This window comes from Leptopilina boulardi, unplaced genomic scaffold (assembly GCF_019393585.1).
Source record: "Leptopilina boulardi isolate dan_hultmark-lab unplaced genomic scaffold, ZJU_Lbou_2.1 LbouV2_90, whole genome shotgun sequence".
NCBI lineage: Eukaryota > Metazoa > Arthropoda > Insecta > Hymenoptera > Figitidae > Leptopilina > Leptopilina boulardi.
In genome coordinates this window covers 811681-831952 of record NW_026138039.1, presented here as the reverse complement: position 1 = coordinate 831952, position 20272 = coordinate 811681, and the positions used below count along the sequence as shown (strand labels likewise).

Below are 20272 nucleotides of genomic sequence, written 5' to 3'. Positions count from 1 at the left end.
TTCATTTATGAAACCGGAAGTTTTTCTATATTGTTTTACATGTTTTTAAATTTAAAAAAATATATTTAATTTGTAAAAATATTATTCTTTTTGACCTTTATATCAAATCTCCCAAAGGTCCTCGAAAAAAAGTGGTCCGCGGTGAACATAATAGCAATTGACAGAATCATCTGAAATCAAAAAGTCAAAAAGATTCTGTTATTGTATTAAAAAATGGAGTCCTTAATCGAAGGAATTAAAAAAATATCACTTTTTGACAAAATGGCAGCTTCTAGAAAAAAAGATTCATTTTCATGGAAAAAAATCGACTTCAAGTGTTGATGAAAATTATAATTTTAATTTTATTTAAAAGATCTTCGATTAAGGACAGCAAAAAGTAGTTATTTAGCTTGTGTGAAAATTAGAGCTAAATCGGTTCAGTGATTTTCGAGAAATCGTGTTCACTGATTTGTAAAACATAGTTTTGAGAAAAAGCGATTTTAAGTTTCACAAACAGTTTACATTGAGTTAAAATTTTTTTTTCATACTTACATTGAATCGTCTATTCCAGGACCATATCTTCCATTCCAATTGCATATTTAGGTATACGAAAATTATATATATATAATACACCGTCCGACAAAATTCAACTTTTTTTTCACAGAAGAAAAAATCAATGATTTTCAGAAACTAGGACCAAAAAAAAGATACCCGTGTCTGGCCGTTTTGCTAGATCAGGTAATTTTTTGCTTTTAGGGGAAAAACAACCCTTAAATGAAAGGTGATAGAAAATCTTGTACAAATTATTAATTTTTTATGAAACCTGGTATCTCAGGGTTTTCAGGGTCGCTGATTACGAATCTGATGTCAGATTTTTAAAATTCAAAATGGCGGATCCAATACGGCGGTCGAAATTTATAAAAATTCACCAATTCATTTGAAAGTTGTTACTTAGGGGTTTTTTTGGTCGCTGATTACGAATATGATGTCAGATTTTCAAAATTCAAAATGGCGGATTCAATATGGCGGTCGAAATTTATAAATATTAATTATTTTTTATAAAACTTGGTATCTAGGGGTTTTTAATGTCGCTGATTACAAATTTGATGTCGGGTTTTCAAAATTCAAAATGGCGGATCCAATATGATGGTCGAATTTTATAAATGTTATTAATTTTTTATAAAACTTCGTATCTCCGGGGTTTTGGGGTCGCTGAGTACGCATCTGAAGGTAGATTTTTAAAATTCAAAATAGATCTAATAATGTAGAAGATTAAAAAAATATATATATAAAAAATAAAAATTTCCACATATGTGTTTTTTTTTATATTGGACACTTTTTTAATGACAAAACAGGCTTTGTAGTAAGTAAGAATATTTTTATTAGATAACAGTAATAGCCTCAAGTAAGGTGAATTGAAAGATGTGAAGTGATTGTTTAAAACTGCTGTGCAAAGTAAAAAAGTCTACAATTGTCATTTGTTTTATGTACTATTTTCCGTAACTATGCAACTGAAAACGAACATATAAACAACTGTCATTTGTTTTAACTTTGTCCAATATACAAAAAACACATATGTGGAAATTTTTATTTTTTAAATATTGTTTTCTAATCTTCCACATTATTAGATCTATTTAAAATTTTAAAAATGTACCTTCAGATGCGTACTCAGCGACCCCAAAAACCCAAAGATACGAAGTTTTATAAAAAATTAATAACATTTACAAATTTCGACCACCATATTGAATCCGCCATTTTTAATTTTGAAAACCCGACATGAAATTTGTAATCAGTAACTCCAAAAACCTTCAAGTAACAAGTTTCAAGTGAATTTGACGAACTTTTATAAATTTAAAACGCCATATTGAATCTGCCATTTTGAATTTTAAAAATCTGACTTCAGATTCGTACTCAGCGACCTTAAAAACCCCTAGATACCAAGTTTTATAAAAAATAATTAGTATTTATAAATTTCGACCGCCATATTGGATCGGCCATTTTGAATTTTGAAAATCTGACATCAGATTTGTAATCAGCGACCCGGAAAACTCCGAGATACCAGGTTTCACAAAAAATTATTAATTCGTACAAGATTTCCTATTACCTTTCATTTAAGGGTTGTATTTACCCCTAAAAGCAAAAAATGACCTGATCTAGCAAAACGGCCAGACACGAGTATCTTTTTTTTGGTCCTAGTTTCAGAAAATCATTGATTTTTTCGTGTGTGAAAAATCGTGTGGGACGGTGATATATAATATACATATAATATATTATATATATAATATATAATATAAATTATATGTATACGGCACGCCTTTCTAGTTTAGTCTGTAACTTCGAAAATATTTCTCGAATCTTAATAAAAATTTTTTCAAAACAGACAAATATATATACTTTAAGAAAATGCAGCAAAAAAAGTCGATTTTTTGAAAATCGTGACTGTATATAACCCCTTAAACTGACGACCGAGTATGTCGATACTCATCTTGTAAATGAGATTGAATTACATGTTAATAAATAATTCTCGCTTCACGTAATTTCTCAATTATAGATATAATCACCAATCATTAACCTTCCTTTAGCTAATTTTCAAACATTATACTGTCTAAATCTTTTTTCTTTTTGTCCAATATATGCAAATAATCACTTATAATTGTTTCCTCCACACTATCTGTTGTATAAGACCATTAACTACATTAAGAAATATTGTATCAGCAGCTAAAAAACTATGAAATCAAATGATAATAATGTGAATACTGTTATTAAATCGGCTTTGCTTGGAGCACACGTAGCTGAAAAAGAGCTGGTGGAAAAATAGAAGGTGTTTTATCTCTGCTTATTCCCATTTTTGCGGATTTAAGTGTGACAGGTGCACTTGCAGGAGGATTTGCTGGTGTTGCAAAAGCTGTGAATAATGCAAATGCTGCAAAATAACAACTCGAAGAAAAAAAATGTCATAATGAAGCAATGGAAGCTATTACATTAGGCAAAGGACTTTATTTAAAACCACACAAGCAAGGGTAAGGACTTCATTTAAAACCAAACAAGAAGGGATGAGGGCTAAAGAAAAAAAAGCTCAGAAAGACCTAAAGTAAAGCTACCACGTCAAGCATTAACCAATGTTGATTTACTTAAATTAACAAAACTATTTAAAATTCCCAATTTTCGAGGAGTTTTTATGCGTAATGAACGGCTATTAACTGGTCCTAAAAAATTGTGATTTAGGAATAATAAATTTGGATGACAATGATAGTCCTGGAACTCATTGGTGTGCTTATAAAAAAACTGAAAATAACATACCTAACGACTCTATTAGCAGCTTGTTAAGATTTTCTTCACGAAAATTAAACGCTCAAGAATACCATGAATCTGATCAACCAGTATAAATAATTAAAATTAATTCTTTGCGAGTGGAGTGCATCATTACTACAGCAGCATACATCAATGGTGAAAAAGTACATACAATTCACCAATTTTTTCCTGTTGTCCCACCAAGATATAAAATAGTAGAAGTACTAAATCACGTCATCATTCAATTGCGAAATGTTGATCAAAACGGTTATTTGGTTAATTTTAAAGAAGAAACTATAACAATTAAATTACACATCAAGTCCCTTCGGTGATGGGTATTGTTTTTAACAACAAAAATATGGTTCGTTACGGTTATAAAACGAAAACGCCATGTTAAAAACAATTCAGTCAACGGAAAAATCTGTAGAGATTATCACCTCAAAATCTGCAGCTCCTGAAAAATCTGGGACTAAAGGTTGTAAAAAGAAGAGAACAAGTACATTAAAGTTATTCTGTACGTGTGTATGTGTATTTGTATATCGCACTATTATTATTTGTTATGGAAGAGGAAATATTAAGCATTGAATAACCAATAATTTTTGATGAGTCTATTGCGCATTACGAATTGCATGTGCAGCAACCATATACATCATCAACATATTATAATAGTGACGAAATTCGAATCACTGTACAAAATCAAGACCATTGTCTACTACCTAGCAAAAGTTCGCTTCATATAAGTGGACGACTTTTAAAAAATGATGGAACAGCTGTAGCAACCACTTCTATAATTTCCAATGGAATCTGTCATTTATTTGAAGAAATAAAATATGAACTTAATGGTGTAGAGATTGATAAAAATAAAAATGTAGGTCATTATTGTATTAATGTATTTGTTATAAACAAATAAGTTAATAAATTTTTAAAAGTTGATAAATCTGTCTGAAATTATTTACTAGGGGGTTTTCGAGGTCGCTGATTACGAATATGACATTAGTTTTTCAAAATTCAAAATGACCGATCCAAAATAGCGGACAATTTTTTTAAATTTGCTTAAATATGCTTGAAACTTGTTACTCGGGAGTTTTCGGGGTCGTTGATTACGAATATGATATTAGTTTTTCAAAATTAAAAATAGCTGTTCAAAAATGGCGGACTATTTTTTTAAATTTGCTTAAATTCGCCTGAAACTTGTTATTCGGGGGTTTTTGGGGTCGTTGCCCTATTGAAAATCCCCACATGGGATCCTATATATGATTCCATATAGGTTCCTTTATGAAAACCGTTATGAAATCCTAGGTCGACATAGGAATCCACATAGAAAATAGCATAGAACATAGAACATAGAACATAGAAAATTCCATGTAAAATCATATATGAAATTCGGACTCGATTTGGTGTATGATTTCATGTAGAAATTTATGATGTTGTTACTACATTGAAATCTATGTGAATTCCTACATTATTTCCTATAATTTTGCTGGCATATTATTTTTGTCAATATCCTTCATAATCAACTCACATCAAATCTTATAAAAAATATCATATAAAATTCTAAAGATTTCCTTATATGAAATCTTACATACAAGTTTTAATACAGGAAACCATATGGGATTTAATGTGCATTCTTACATATGATTTCACATGGATTTGAACATAGGAAATCACATGGGATTTCATGTTGGCTGCTTTATGCAGAAGGCAGTTAACAAAAATTAAAAATTATTAAATTAAAAATTAAATAATATTACTGCAATTTATCTGAAAAGAAAAAAAATTGTGCTTTGCAATACACCTTCTGAGTTAAATTCTCAGCTTATATAGTATTCAATAATGATCTCAACTGCGAGAAAAAAAATTATCACCATCTGGCGGCGTAAGAGTCGAATTATGATTTACATTTACATTTCCTATGTAGGAATCCATGTGAAATCATATGTAAGAATGTACATAAAATCCCATATGGTTTCCTATATTAAAACTTGTATGTAAGATTTCATATAAGGAAATCTTTAGAATTTTATATATTTTTTATAAGATTTGATGTGAGTTGATTATGAAGGATATTGACAAAAATAATATGCCAGCAAAATTATAGGAAATAATGTAGGAATTCACATAGATTTCAATGTAAATACAACATCATAAATTCCTACATGAAATCATACACCAAATCGAGTCCGAATTTCATATATGATTTTACATGGAATTCTATGTGGATTCCTATGTCGACCTAGGATTTCATAGAGGAACCTATATGGAATTGTTTAGGTTTTAAATAAAAAAGGAGTCGGAAGATTATAATATATAATCAAGACTTTATTGGCAAACTGAAAACTATATATAAGAATAAGAATAAGCGAAACCGTGTTTAAATGACTCATCGTCACTATCCGAGGATTTTTCAACGTTCTTATCAATTTTCACATTAGCATTAGTCGGACCCAATTTTTCTATTTTAAAAACAACATCGCGACTCAAAATGACATCCTTGATACTGGGAACATAAATCCGAAAACCCCTACCATTCTCAATGTACCCGACCAAAAAACCTTTCACTGATTTTTTATCTAATTTGCGTCTCTTCTCGTCTGGTATATGCACAAAATATTCTGTACCTAAAACTTTTAAATTATCGATATTGCTCGATTTTCCGTTCCAAATCTTAAAAGGAGTTTTACCCGATTGTTTACTAGGGCCCGTTCTGTTAATCACGTATGCGGCGGTGTTTATCGCCTCACCCCACAAATTTAAAGGTAATTCCGGTTTAGAATAGATCATAGAACGAGCAGCCTCAACCAAAATACGGTTCTCTCGTTCTGAGATACCATTCTGTTGAGGGGTATAAGGAACAGTGACCGTGTGCTTTATGCCCTTACTTTCCAAAAAACCTTTAACACCCTTGTTAACATACTCCTTGCCTCCATCGCTGTGAACCTCTTTTACATTTTCCCCGAAAGTATTCTCAATTTCTGAACAAAAAATTTTCAATTTTTCAAGCACTTCTGACTTTTCGCGAAGAAAATACACTTTCCTAAACCCTGAAAATTCGTCCTTGAAAACAAGTACATACTTTTTTCTACCTACAGATTCTTGCTGCATAGGGCCACATAAATCAGTATGAATGACCTCAAGAATTTTCGTAGCACGCTCAGTTCTTTGATGAAAACTAGACCGATGATGTTTACCGTATGCGCATCCCTCACACAATTCATCGCTTGTCTCAAGATCGATTCCTTTAATTTTCAAAAAAGATTTTACATGCCTTTTATCTTGATGACATAAACGTTCGTGCCACAATTGCAAAGTATCCACCTTGTCAACATTAAAACAATTCTCAGGCATAACAACGCGTAAATTTAATTTATAAAGACTACCGCTGTTCGTTCCCTGCGCAATTACTTTTTTATTTCTGATTAATAAAAAATTCTCCCCATAATCTATAATTGAAAAATCAATACCCATTTAAGCCACGACCTTTACAGAAAATAAATTCCTATTCAAGTCCGGAACGTACAAAACGTCGTACATCATACCGGGAACACTCTCGCTATTAACAAAAGTTTCAATCTGAATTTTACCTTTCCCGTATGCCTTTATTTCCTCGCCGTTACCAACCTTGACCCTGACTGGTGTTTTGAATTCCTCGAACTCGTAGAACCAATCCCTCCTTCTCGCCATATGGTTTGATTCATCGGAGTCTATTAGCCAACCACTCTTATCAACTACATCATAGGTACTCATAAACGCCACCTTGTCGTCCTCTGTACAATTTGCCTGGTTTTTCGAATTTGAGCTCCTTCCCTGGAACCTTTGTGGACACATCCTCATCAGGTGACCTTTGGAGCAACAGATATAACACCCACCACAGTCTTTACGTTTGTGGCCTTGTTTACCACACGTGTAGCACCCAGAGTTATTTCTTGTCGTGTTATCATCTTGACTGGATTTGCCCGAGGTATTTTTCGAATTATTTGAAGCCGAACTCAAGGCCTTCGAAAATCTTTGTTTACTGTTTGTAAACAAAGCTATGAACTAGTCTTCAACGCTGTCTTGCTGCTGATTACGAATTTCCTCAGCCATCAATCTTGAAGTTAAATTTTCAAACGTCTTCTTCGCCTCTTCTACCGAATCCCACGCACTGTGGAAATAATTGTAAGAGTCGATAGAACACGTGCCATAAGTAGAGACTGGGGAATTTCTGCATCAAGACTTTTTAATTTCGTAGCTAACTGCTCCATTTTTGACAGATTGTGAGCGACGCTTTCACCTAAATCCTCAAAATAAAATTTTTAATTGTCGTTCGCGCTATATATATTTTTGTAAATTACCACGAAATTTTTCATAAATTACCGAATTTAAAATCTTTAATAACGATTTATGCTTTACATATTTTTATAAGTTATAGCCAAAATTTCTATAAATTACCATATAAATTTCCATAAATTACTGAAATAAAATTTTTAATTGTCGTTCGCGCTATATATGTTTTTGTAAATTACCGCGGAAATTTCCGTAAATTACCAAAATAATAATTTTTAATTGTGATTTATGCTTTACATATTTTTATGAATTTTAGACAAAATTTCAATAAATTACCGCGTAAATTTTCATAAATTACCTCGAAAATTTCCGTAAATTACCGAAATAAAAATTTTTAAATGTCGTTCGCGCTATATATATTTTTGTGAATTACCCCAAAAATTCCCATAAACATTTTAAATCTCAACTATTTTATAGAATTCAACAAGCAAAGAATTTTTTTAATTTGTTTTAAAAAATTTTTTTAAATTTTTCCGGCCCACAATAGATATTTATTTCTTAACACTTTATCTTCAAAAATATGTATTGATATTTATCATTTCGATAAAAAAATATTTTTAAAGTTTCAGACACCAAATCTATAGGATCTCATGTAAGAAAGAATGAAGAATTCATCTCATCCCACATAAATTCCTATATGATTAATCATATAGGAATTTATGTGGGATGTCATGTGTGGATTTCACTGTTTTACTTGTCCATCTAAGATACTAAGTCGGAAATTATATGAGAAATTATGTAGGAAATTATATGGGAAATTCCAATATAGATGTAGATCATCATAGTTCCACTCTTACGCCACCAGATGGTGATAATTTTTTTTCTCACAGTTGAAATCAGTCTTAAATACTATAAAACCAGAGACTCTAACTCAGAAGGTGTATTGCAAAGCACAATTTTTTTATTTTCAGATGAATTGCAGTAATATTATTTGATTTTTAATTTATTTATTTATTTATTTTGATCTCCGACGCCCGCAGTCCTTGAAGGTCCATAAATGGGCTACTACAGTACAAATAATAAAATAACGTTACTCTAATACGTCTAAGTATAAATTCAAACATTTGGTAAATTCACCAGTCGTAGAGCAAAATAAGTCGATATTCGGCTTTAATGTTACATAGAGTCTATTAAGATGGTAACACGCAAAATAAATAGGATCCGTTCGGACAAACTCACTACGCAAGATGGGCAAGCTAAATGGTTCTTTATTGCAAGAGGTGATTCTTGGTATACGAATTAAGGAATTAAAGAGTGTTGTTAAAGTTTTAGTATTAGTAAAATTCTTAGAAGTCCTGAAGAGGTAGCCCAAAGATCTAGATGCAGTTGATACTAAATTTGTTATATGTTCATTAAAACTTAAGCGAGAATCAAAGATTACGCCAAGGTTACGTATAGAATAAACCCTATTCAAAGGAATATTATTTAAGACGTAATTACCAATTAACGGTTTTTCCAATCTAGTGAAAGTCAAAATGTTACACTTAGATATGATGAGGGCACGAAGTAGTATAAGGAGACGTAACGCCCATAGTAGATTGTGGTGAAAGTGAGCCCCAAAATCGTGTCCTAGAGTTTACGCATTTTTCTAATAATGCGATGAGGACGCCGCGCGTGGAGAAATAGAGAATTAAAATTTATCACGTGCTCGCATGTGCTGACAAATTGTCTTGAACCGGTGTTTCGCGCATGCACTTTGTGCTTTGTTAATGTTATCAGTGAAATGTCATGTTTTATAAAAGGATGTGGATCAAAAATAACTACAAAAGAAGAAAAAAATGGAGAAAATCGAAGTTTTTTTTCGGCTCGAACAGTATTTAATTTTTATTATTTATTATTGTTTTATTATTGTTAATATTATATCATTAGTTGTAAAATTGAATGTTGTAAAATCCATATTTGGCTTCAGCAACTACATTCTATATTTATTATTTTATTCTCCAAATATTTAATGAATAACCTAAAATAAAGTAATATTTATGATAAATGTTGTAATTTTAATCTTCAAAACATAAGTTATTTATTAAATTCTTAATGAAAAACGTACCTTTCATTTACTTTCACTAATATTTAATATTTCACAATATTTATTTTATTATTTATTTATTACACAATATTTTATTAAAACCACTTCGTGATCAAAACACTTTTGCTGTCAACTACAGTTGTTTACGCGATAGCAGACGACATATTTTGATTTCGATTTATCTCAGTAGAGGCGCTACAAGAGCATTATTCGAAAACCTTGGTAACTCTAGGACACGCATTTGGGGTTGCTTTGAATGCATGGCGTTACGTCTCCTTATACTACTTCGTGGATGAGGGGTAATTTATTTATTTGTGACAATAAAAATATAGAGTGCAAATCACTCTGGAGGATATCTATGTCAAGTTGAGCTTTAATAATTCGAAAAACTTTGATATCATCAGCAAAAATTAATACAAAGGATTTTATTCCATCAGTAATGTCATTAATATAAATTGTAAAAAGAGGAGAACCCAGTGACGATCCTTGTGGAACACCTTTGTCTGGAGTAAATGCTCTCGAAGAGAAATTACCAATTGTAACTAAATGAGATCTATTAGATAAATAATTGAGTAAAATAGTTTGGAGGTTAACTGGTAGATTCAATTCATTTAATTTAGTTTCCAAGATATTATGATCGATTAAGTCAAAAGCTTCAGAAAAATCCAAAAAAGCAACATCTACCTGCCACCCTTTTTGTATAGCTTCATTAATAGTTTGAGAAAAGAATATTAAATAATTTTTAATTTTTATAAACTGTCGTCTGCCAGCTGAAAATTCCTATATGAAATCCTATATTGTTTCCTTTATATAATTCTACGTAAAATCTTAGATATAGATATTTTAGAATCTACATGAAATCCTATATGATTTCTTATGTTCAAATCAATCATATATATGATCCCACGTGAGGATTTTTAATATGATTTCATGTCAGATTTTTTGTAATAATTTTTTATTCAAGAATCAAAAAAAGATTTGATGTATGATTTGATATAGGAAAATTTCTGGTTAAGGATTGAGCAATGAATTTTAGTATGTTTTTTAATGAGAAAACACGAAGGAAATTGACATAAGAAATTGACGAAAAAAATGTGACAAGAAAAAATTGTAGGATTTCACATAGGAATTTACATAATTTATTACTTAAGAATACCTTTATAAGAATTTACATCGAATCCCACTTCAAATCATGTATCAATTTCCTATATGATTTTTCAAAAGATCCTATATAGTTTCTTACATGACACATAGGATTTTATGTGGATTTTAATATATGAATTTATGTGAGATCCTATTTAAGATCCTACATGAGAATTTTCAGTATGGTAATATAACATACATAAACTATAGAAAAATAATTTTTTTTAGTTATTAGAAAAAATTTATTAATTTACTTTCACACCATTAAAATATCATGGAAAAAAGACGTGTTGATGACTATTGATAGAAGAATAATCCAAAACTCAAAAATCAAAGTCATTTAGCTTCAATAAAACACTGGCTATCGCTTGAAATAGGATTTTGGACCCGTCATTTTGAATTTTAAAAAACTAAAATAATATTCGTAATCAGCGATCCTGAAAACCCCCAAGCAACAAGTTTGATGCAAATCCGACTGATTTACTAAAATTTTGGTCTCTATATTGGACCCGCCATTTTGAATTTTGAAAAACAAATATCATATTCGTAATCAACGACCCCAAAACCCCCCCATAACAAGTTTCAGGCGAATTTAAGCAAATTTAAAAAAATAGTCCGCCATTTTCGAACAGCTATTTTTAATTTTGAAAAACTAATGTCATATTCGTAATCAGCGACCTCGAAAACCCCTAAGTAATTAATTTTAGACAGATTTATCAGCTTTTAAAAATTTGATTAACTTATTTGTTTATAACAAATACATTAATGTTTTTTTACTGTAATATTACAAAAAAAGTTCATTTTATTTGTTGCTGAAGGAATTTATGAACTTTTAAAATGAAATTTTATCTGTTTATGGAAAATATCACTCTCTAAAAGTTCATGAAAATTATTTTTTATTTTGTTAAGTAAATATTTAAACAACAAAATATTTTTTTCAAATTTGAGAGCATTAATATGTAGTCGATTACGTTATCTTTAATTTAAAAAAAATTAATTTAAATTGGTTGAAATTTTGCGATCTCTACATTGAATTTATTCTTAAATCCAGTTTTTCAAGTTGCACCTTGAAGAGTTCAATATAGTTATTGAAAAAATTGAATGGTTGTTGCCGTAAATCAATTTGTCTGATGCTCAAAAATATAAATTATTAAAGTACCTATATTGAAAAGGTTCCATCTATTTCAATTAGTTTTAGAACTTGGTAATTAAATGAGTATGCTTTACTGCCATTGACTCAGAAGCATATCTGAAATGTAAAAACTTCAACACAGTTAGAGAAACCTAGATGCATTGTATTAGGATTTCAGAAAAACAGGAAAAATAATACTGTATTAAATTCAAGTTACTTTAACCATTGTCAAATATCAGATGCAAAATTATTTTTAAATTCACAAAGTTATCCAGATAGTAATATGAATCTTAATATTAATAGAAATCAATATTCTATGCTTTATGAAATGTATACGAAATTCTAGTATACCAGCTGTATACTATGAAAAGAATCTCAGCCACTTTTAACAAAAAAGGAATTTTCGCAATTTGCCCCTTAGTTGTAATTGATTGTTCTAAACAAAATGAATCGTTTGAAAGTGGTCCAGTTGATATTCGTTTAGAATTTGAGTCAAGGGATAACTTTCAAGGCAACACTGTTTTATCTACACTGAAAAAATTTTGGTGCAACAACTATCCCAAACGAAAAATTTCTATATTCAGTTAACTTCATTCATATAAAAATATAATATTAAGTAATATTAATTACAAATATTAAGTATGAAGTTAATTGAATATAGAAATTTTTCGTTTTGGGGCAGTTATTGCACCAAAATTTTTTCAGTGTATCTTCTTTAAATCGGATGCACTCTGATTGCAAGCAAAATTCTATAGACAGTGTTAAATGACAAAGTGCTAAAATAAAAAAACCATTCAACATTCCTAACTTAAAAAATAATATTGCGCAATCAAAGATATGTAAGGGGGCTTCTGGATATAGCTAAAGTCAACGCTTTATCCAGAAGCCCCCTTACATATCTACTAATAATTCTTGATCAAATCAACTTTAAGACATAAAAAAATTGCAATTTGAAATTTGGGAACCTACACGGATAGAAAAAGTCTAAAAAATATTTTAATACTGAGTATTAAAATGTTGGATGAAAGTGTCATTCTAAGAAAACATCTCATATTGTATCTTAAATTAACAGAGAAATAACTTATAATAAAGTATAAAGAAAATAAAGATTAATATGATTACAGTTTTTATTAATATTAAATAAATTATAATACTGTATTAAAATACGAAATCTATTTGTATATCAGTATAAAAAAATTATATAAATATTTAACTTGATAGTAAATTGTTGAATCTTCATATTGCTCAAAACATTTTTAAGACAGTATAGTAATTTTTTCATACATTAAATTTATTAAAATTTGCAATTATAATTTATTGAAGCACCATATATCTTGATATTACACTCATAATTTGTTCTTCCTTCATTACTTATATACATTATAATCGCTAACGGTTATTTATACTTAATAATAACGTACCTAACAGAAAGTCTTCGCACGCTAGGAATTGAACGCACACCCTAAAACTGATAGATCGCAACCCTAACCAACTAACTGTACAACACACGCTGAAAGAACTTGTATAATAGTGAATGATATTTTTCATTTAGAATAAAATTATCCAATTTCGTCCAACTTTTCAATACAAATATTAAAATATTCTATGGATTTTTCCTTTCCGTGTAGGATTGTAATAAATAAAATTGGAAATCTAGATTTTCTATATTTGTTAATATATAATGTCAGAAGTTCAAAATTTTCCATTTAATATGGCGCACTTATTTTGAAAAAAATAATGTATGTTCGTAAAAGTACCCGGCAAGAAGGATGTCATTGAAATGTATTGAAACTTTTTAATGCCTTTTAATTCCGTTTTCTTCCGAATACTTTTGAATCCCTACAAGTGTATTATGGGGAATTAAAAGGCATTAAAAGGAATAAATGAAAGAACGGCATTAAACGGCATTAAATAGCATTCACATGAATGTTTTCTAATGCCAACTAATACCATTTTTTTCTTACGCTATATAGAATAAAAATTAGAAAGAATAAAAACAAATTAAAATTAATTACAAAAAAAGAAATATTTTTCCATGGCAAATATATTTTTTAATCATTTATTTTTTATTATTAAATAATAATTGACTAGACTTAAAATCTTTTGTGGTATTGCATACAATTTTTGTTGTATGTCGTGATATAACATGTTCGATATAGTAGTACAAAATATAAAACAAAGATGATTTAATCTATGACAAAATATAAAATTTTAAAACAGTGAACGAAAAAACTTAATTTAAGCTTGTAACGCTTCTGTAACTTCTTCTGTTACTACTGCCCTTTGTTCAAACGGAACAAATTCGAAATCTATTATCTCTTGCAAATTGTCGTCAGCAGGAAGCTGTTGCACATTTTCGTCTGCAAGAAGCTGTTGTAAATCATCATTAGAGAGTGGATCAATATTAGCAGATATTTGCGAATCCTCTTGAGAAGAGAGCTCATGTTGATCGACATCAGAAACAATTTGTCCATTAGCACTATTCTCACTTTCAATTTCAAGCCTAGTACCGATAACACTTCTCGTGTTTTTCCCTGCAAATGCTTTCTTCTTTGTATCCTTCACTTGAGAGATTTTTTTTGAAATTACAAGAAAGTAACAAAACATTTGCAAACATTTTTTAACGCGTTTATAACTTTACACAACTCAAATAGAAAACAATAATTTCACTGAACAAACACGTAATCAAACAACGAAAAATTTACTTTTCATGCTGCATGCCGCGCCGGTTGCTATCAAGTAACAAGGTAAGGCTAGGTATGAAGCAACCTATCCTGTCTCTGCAGTGCGCGCGTGCTTTTACTTCTGCGTCTGTCTGCGTGAATATCTTTGGTGAAACATTGCGTCATGCGCGTCAGTTGTGATTAGTTGAATCCATCAGAATGTAATTTTTCCGTTGTAATTAACCAATCACAAGGAACCCAGCGCGTTAAGCGAACGTGAACACCGAAAAACCGTCTCCGGGACGACCAGGTTCCTTGTTTCTAATGCCTCGTGCACTTCAACGGTCGGAGCCTCATTCCAAACACAATTGAGGCACAATAGTTTAATTTAAAATAATTTTAAATTAATGACTTTGTGAGTTTTAAATTGATTGTATACGTAATGATTTTGAATAACTTATTTTGCGAATTTGAAACTTATTGTATTTTTATATGCGATTTCATAAATTTATATTTGTATCTTTTACAATAAAAATGATAAACTTATATAGAACTAATTTATTTTTAAATTAAAAATTTTTTTTCAAACAAAATAAAATGATATAATGCTAAAATGTCTTTATAATATAAATAAAAATAAACAACATAAAACATATATTTTTAAAGCAAAATTATTTTAAGTAATTATACAAAATAAAATTTAAAACATTTAAAAAGAACTTTTTCAAACCTGTGTAATTATTTATTTGTTAAATATATTTTATGAAATCTACACGGAGAGAAATCTGCTGCGATTTTTGCTTGTGCAGTCTTTATTAATTTCATAAGTCATTTTTCGATACAATTTTAGCTTAAGACTGGAATAATTTAAATATGAATTCATGTATTTAATGTAATGGAGTGTATCAAACAAAAAACACAAGTCACGGGTGTTAATTTTGTATGAATTTCACATAAAAACTGCAAAGGGTACATGCCATAAAAGTATTAGATCCTCTCTTATAAAATTTGCAAGAATGCCATCTGATTTTCAGGTGGAATTTATACAACACAATCTTACCTCCGTATACACACAGCATTTCACACACACAATCATTGTATGCTGGTGATTCCGAGGAACGGAACGCACAATGCGCACGCTCGTGTTTTACTATGCGTTTTTAACCGCGAAATTTAAAATAATTTTATTTAAAAATTTTTTTAAAATATTTGTTGCCAATAAGTGAATGTTTATTAAACAGTAAAATAGAAAATTTTAAATACTAAAATTTTTAAATATTTATTAGCTAAAATGTTATTTGTTCTTTTAAAAACAGAATCTATTAAAAATAAAAAACAATTAAAAAATTTAATATTAATTACATTTGTATAAATTTATAATTATATTTATTCATTGTATTTATATATTTGTTATTATAGTATGGGTATGAGTATTATTTTTATATTAAATTTTATAAGAGAGGATCTAATACTTTTATGGCATGTCCCCTTTGCAGTTTTTATGTGAAATTCATGCAAAATTAACACCCGTGACTTGTGTTTTTTGCTTAGAAACTATTTTTACAATAAATACTTGAATTTATGCTAAAAATGCAAGTGTCGTGCCATGTAATTAAAGTAATTTACTCATCCAAGCAAAAATCGCAGCAGATTTCTCTCCGTGTATGTATTATTTTTGTGATTAAATGTTTAAAAAACAATTATTCCAATATTTTATAGGAATTAAACTTTTCAATTAAAAATTTATTTTAATAATTTAATTATAAATTACTATTCATTAATTACATAAATAATAAAAATATTATTTAGCATTCGCTTTTTAACTCTTTTTTTTATATTGAATGGCATTAAATAGTACTCAAATTAATTTCTCAAAATAAGCATTCAATGGCATTCGTCTATTCCACATCATCTTACATACAAGGCATTAAAAGGTATTAAAATTAATAGTTTTGTAAAAAGGATTAAAAAGAATTCATCTGTTAGGGTATTCATACTTAAAAAGGTAATTGAAAGGGATTAAAAGCAAATAGTATTGGATGGCATTGGCTTCATTCAACTTTTTATTTTTAGTTAGGCATTGAACGGCATTCAAACTTTACATAAAATTTTGATGGATTCAAAAGGATTGAAACTAATCAAGTTATAATCTACAGAGGGCATTAAAGGGGATTCAGGAAAGAAACGGAATTCATTGGCATTTAAAGGCATTCGATTGTCTGTTTTTTCCAATGCCAATATGTCTCTTAATCCACTCCTTCTTGCTGGGTAGTTATATTGGGGTTTCTGAGGTCGTTGGTTACCAATCTAATGTCAGAAATTCAAAATTTTAAATTCAATATGGCGGACGTATTTTGAAAAAAATTTGGGATTGAAGAAAAAAATAATGTATTTTCGTAAAAGTGGGTATCTTGGGGTTTATTGGGGTCTCTGGTTACAAATCTGATGTCAGAAATTCGAAACTCAAAATTTTGAATACAATATGGCGGACATATTTTGAAAAAATATATTGGATCCGCCATTATGAATTTTCAAAATTTTTTAAATTTGACTTCAGATTCGTATAATCAGCGACTTGAAAAACCTTTAGAAATTCAAGTTTAGGAAAATCCCATGATTTTTTCAAAATTTGTCCACCATATTGGACCATATATTTTGAATTTTCAAAATTTTTTAAATAAAATTCAGATTTGTAATTAGTGACTCGTAAAATTCTTAAAATTACAGGTTTAGGAAAAACCAATGATATTTTTCAAAATTCGTTCTCCGTATTGGATCTGCCATTTAGAATTTTCAAAATTTTTTAAATCTGACTTCAGATTTGTAATCAGCAACCCCGCAAACCCCCTAGATACCAGTTAATGTGTAAATTTAACAATTAGAAAAATGCGTGCATTTGGAAACGACTTATTGGGTGAAAACTTTTACGCAGGAGGGTTAAAATACTACCAATAAACAAAAAATAAGAAAACTCTGAGACATCACCCAGCATAACTCTCTAGCAAAATAACAATTTGCCTTTAGATCCTTGTTGCTCAATATACTATTTTTTACTTTATTAATCAATGTAATTTAATAGCAACACGTATTATATTAATTGATAATAATTTATTTATTTGAACAAAGAAATTTACCTCTCGAATTAACTCAATTCTCTCAGGCGATTTAACATCGCAAACTGGTATTTTCTCTTTTTGTCGGCCTAAAGTAAAATGAAAAAGCGGCCCAATACCAAATCCTAAAGATCCTCCAAATAAAGAAAATGGTAGGACTATTATTAGTAAAGCCACACCTATGAAGAGTAATAGAGTCACAGTCCATCTCATTGGCCACGCAAGTTTTTCTATAAAAATAAATAAATATTATTAACTTCAAAAATTACTTAAATGCTTAAAATTTGAAAACTCATCGTCCACTTATTATTAATAAATGTTCTCTTATTATTGATTTTTTAATTAAATAAAAAAAATAATAAAACAAAAAATATTAATTTGAGAGGCCGTATTACAAAAGGGGTTAAAAAAAATAAAAATTTTAGGAGATAGAAACAGGGGTAAAATGAAACTGAAAAAATTGGACAATGTACAATCACGGTGGGCTCGAAAACATTTTTGGGAAAAACTCTGTACAAGTTAAAGAACATTAAAAAAAGTAATATTTTTTATACAAACATTTTTTTGTACAATCAATAGTTTCCACAAAAAACGAAAACTATTGATTATTATTATTGATTTCGATTGTAGAATGTAAATACACATATGATTTTTCAACAAAAATAAAAATATTTTTCTACAAGTTTTTTAGATAATGGATAAAACACTAGGGGAGGATGGAGCATAAATAGTTAGGTTAGATTAGATTAGATTAGATTAGATTAGATTAGATTAGATTAGATTAGATTAGATTAGATTAGATTAGATTAGATTAGATTAGATTAGATTAGATTAGATTAGATTAGATTAGATTAGATTAGATTAGATTAGATTAGATTAGATTAGATTAGATTAGATTAGATTAGATTAGATTAGATTAGATTAGATTAGATTAGATTAGATTAGATTAGATTAGATTAGATTAGATTAGATTAGATTAGATTAGATTAGATTAGATTAGATTAGATTAGATTAGATTAGATTAGATTAGATTAGATTAGATTAGATTAGATTAGATTAGATTAGATTAGATTAGATTAGATTAGATTAGATTAGATTAGATTAGATTAGATTAGATTAGATTAGATTAGATTAGATTAGATTAGATTAGATTAGATTAGATTAGATTAGATTAGATTAGATTAGATTAGATTAGATTAGATTAGATTAGATTAGATTAGATTAGATTAGATTAGATTAGATTAGATTAGATTAGATTAGATTAGATTAGATTAGATTAGATTAGATTAGATTAGATTAGATTAGATTAGATTAGATTAGATTAGATTAGATTAGATTAGATTAGATTAGATTAGATTAGATTAGATTAGATTAGATTAGATTAGATTAGATTAGATTAGATTAGATTAGATTAGATTAGATTAGATTAGATTAGATTAGATTAGATTAGATTAGATTAGATTAGATTAGATTAGATTAGATTAGATTAGATTAGATTAGATTAGATTAGATTAGATTAGATTAGATTAGATTAGATTAGATTAGATTAGATTAGATTAGATTAGATTAGATTAGATTAGATTAGATTAGATTAGATTAGATTAGATTAGATTAGATTAGATTAGATTAGATTAGATTAGATTAGATTAGATTAGATTAGATTAGATTAGATTAGATTAGATTAGATTAGATTAGATTAGATTAGATTAGATTAGATTAGATTAGATTAGATTAGATTAGATTAGATTAGATTAGATTAGATTAGATTAGATTAGATTAGATTAGATTAGATTAGATTAGATTAGATTAGATTAGATTAGATTAGATTAGATTAGATTAGATTAGATTAGATTAGATTAGATTAGATTAGATTAGATTAGATTAGATTAGATTAGATTAGATTAGATTAGATTAGATTAGATTAGATTAGATTAGATTAGATTAGATTAGATTAGATTAGATTAGATTAGATTAGATTAGATTAGATTAGATTAGATTAGATTAGATTAGATTAGATTAGATTAGATTAGATTAGATTAGATTAGATTAGATTAGATTAGATTAGATTAGATTAGATTAGATTAGATTAGATTAGATTAGATTAGATTAGATTAGATTAGATTAGATTAGATTAGATTAGATTAGATTAGATTAGATTAGATTAGATTAGATTAGATTAGATTAGATTAGATTAGATTAGATTAGATTAGATTAGATTAGATTAGATTAGATTAGATTAGATTAGATTAGATTAGATTAGATTAGATTAGATTAGATTAGATTAGATTAGATTAGATTAGATTAGATTAGATTAGATTAGATTAGATTAGATTAGATTAGATTAGATTAGATTAGATTAGATTAGATTAGATTAGATTAGATTAGATTAGATTAGATTAGATTAGATTAGATTAGATTAGATTAGATTAGATTAGATTAGATTAGATTAGATTAGATTAGATTAGATTAGATTAGATTAGATTAGATTAGATTAGATTAGATTAGATTAGATTAGATTAGATTAGATTAGATTAGATTAGATTAGATTAGATTAGATTAGATTAGATTAGATTAGATTAGATTAGATTAGATTAGATTAGAT

General features: G+C 28.4%; 1 protein-coding gene across 4 annotated transcripts in view; it reads right to left on the bottom strand.

Moving 5' to 3' along the window:
* The window catches only part of LOC127290862 (chloride channel CLIC-like protein 1), a 175872-nt gene that overhangs the window by 14043 nt on the left and 141557 nt on the right, over positions 1-20272 (bottom strand). For all 4 annotated transcript variants that reach the window (XM_051319673.1, XM_051319674.1, XM_051319675.1 and 1 more), the window contains one exon: positions 17692-17900. In XM_051319673.1, coding sequence (XP_051175630.1) covers positions 17692-17900 — 209 coding nt within the window. The remainder of the gene's footprint in view (positions 1-17691; positions 17901-20272) is intronic.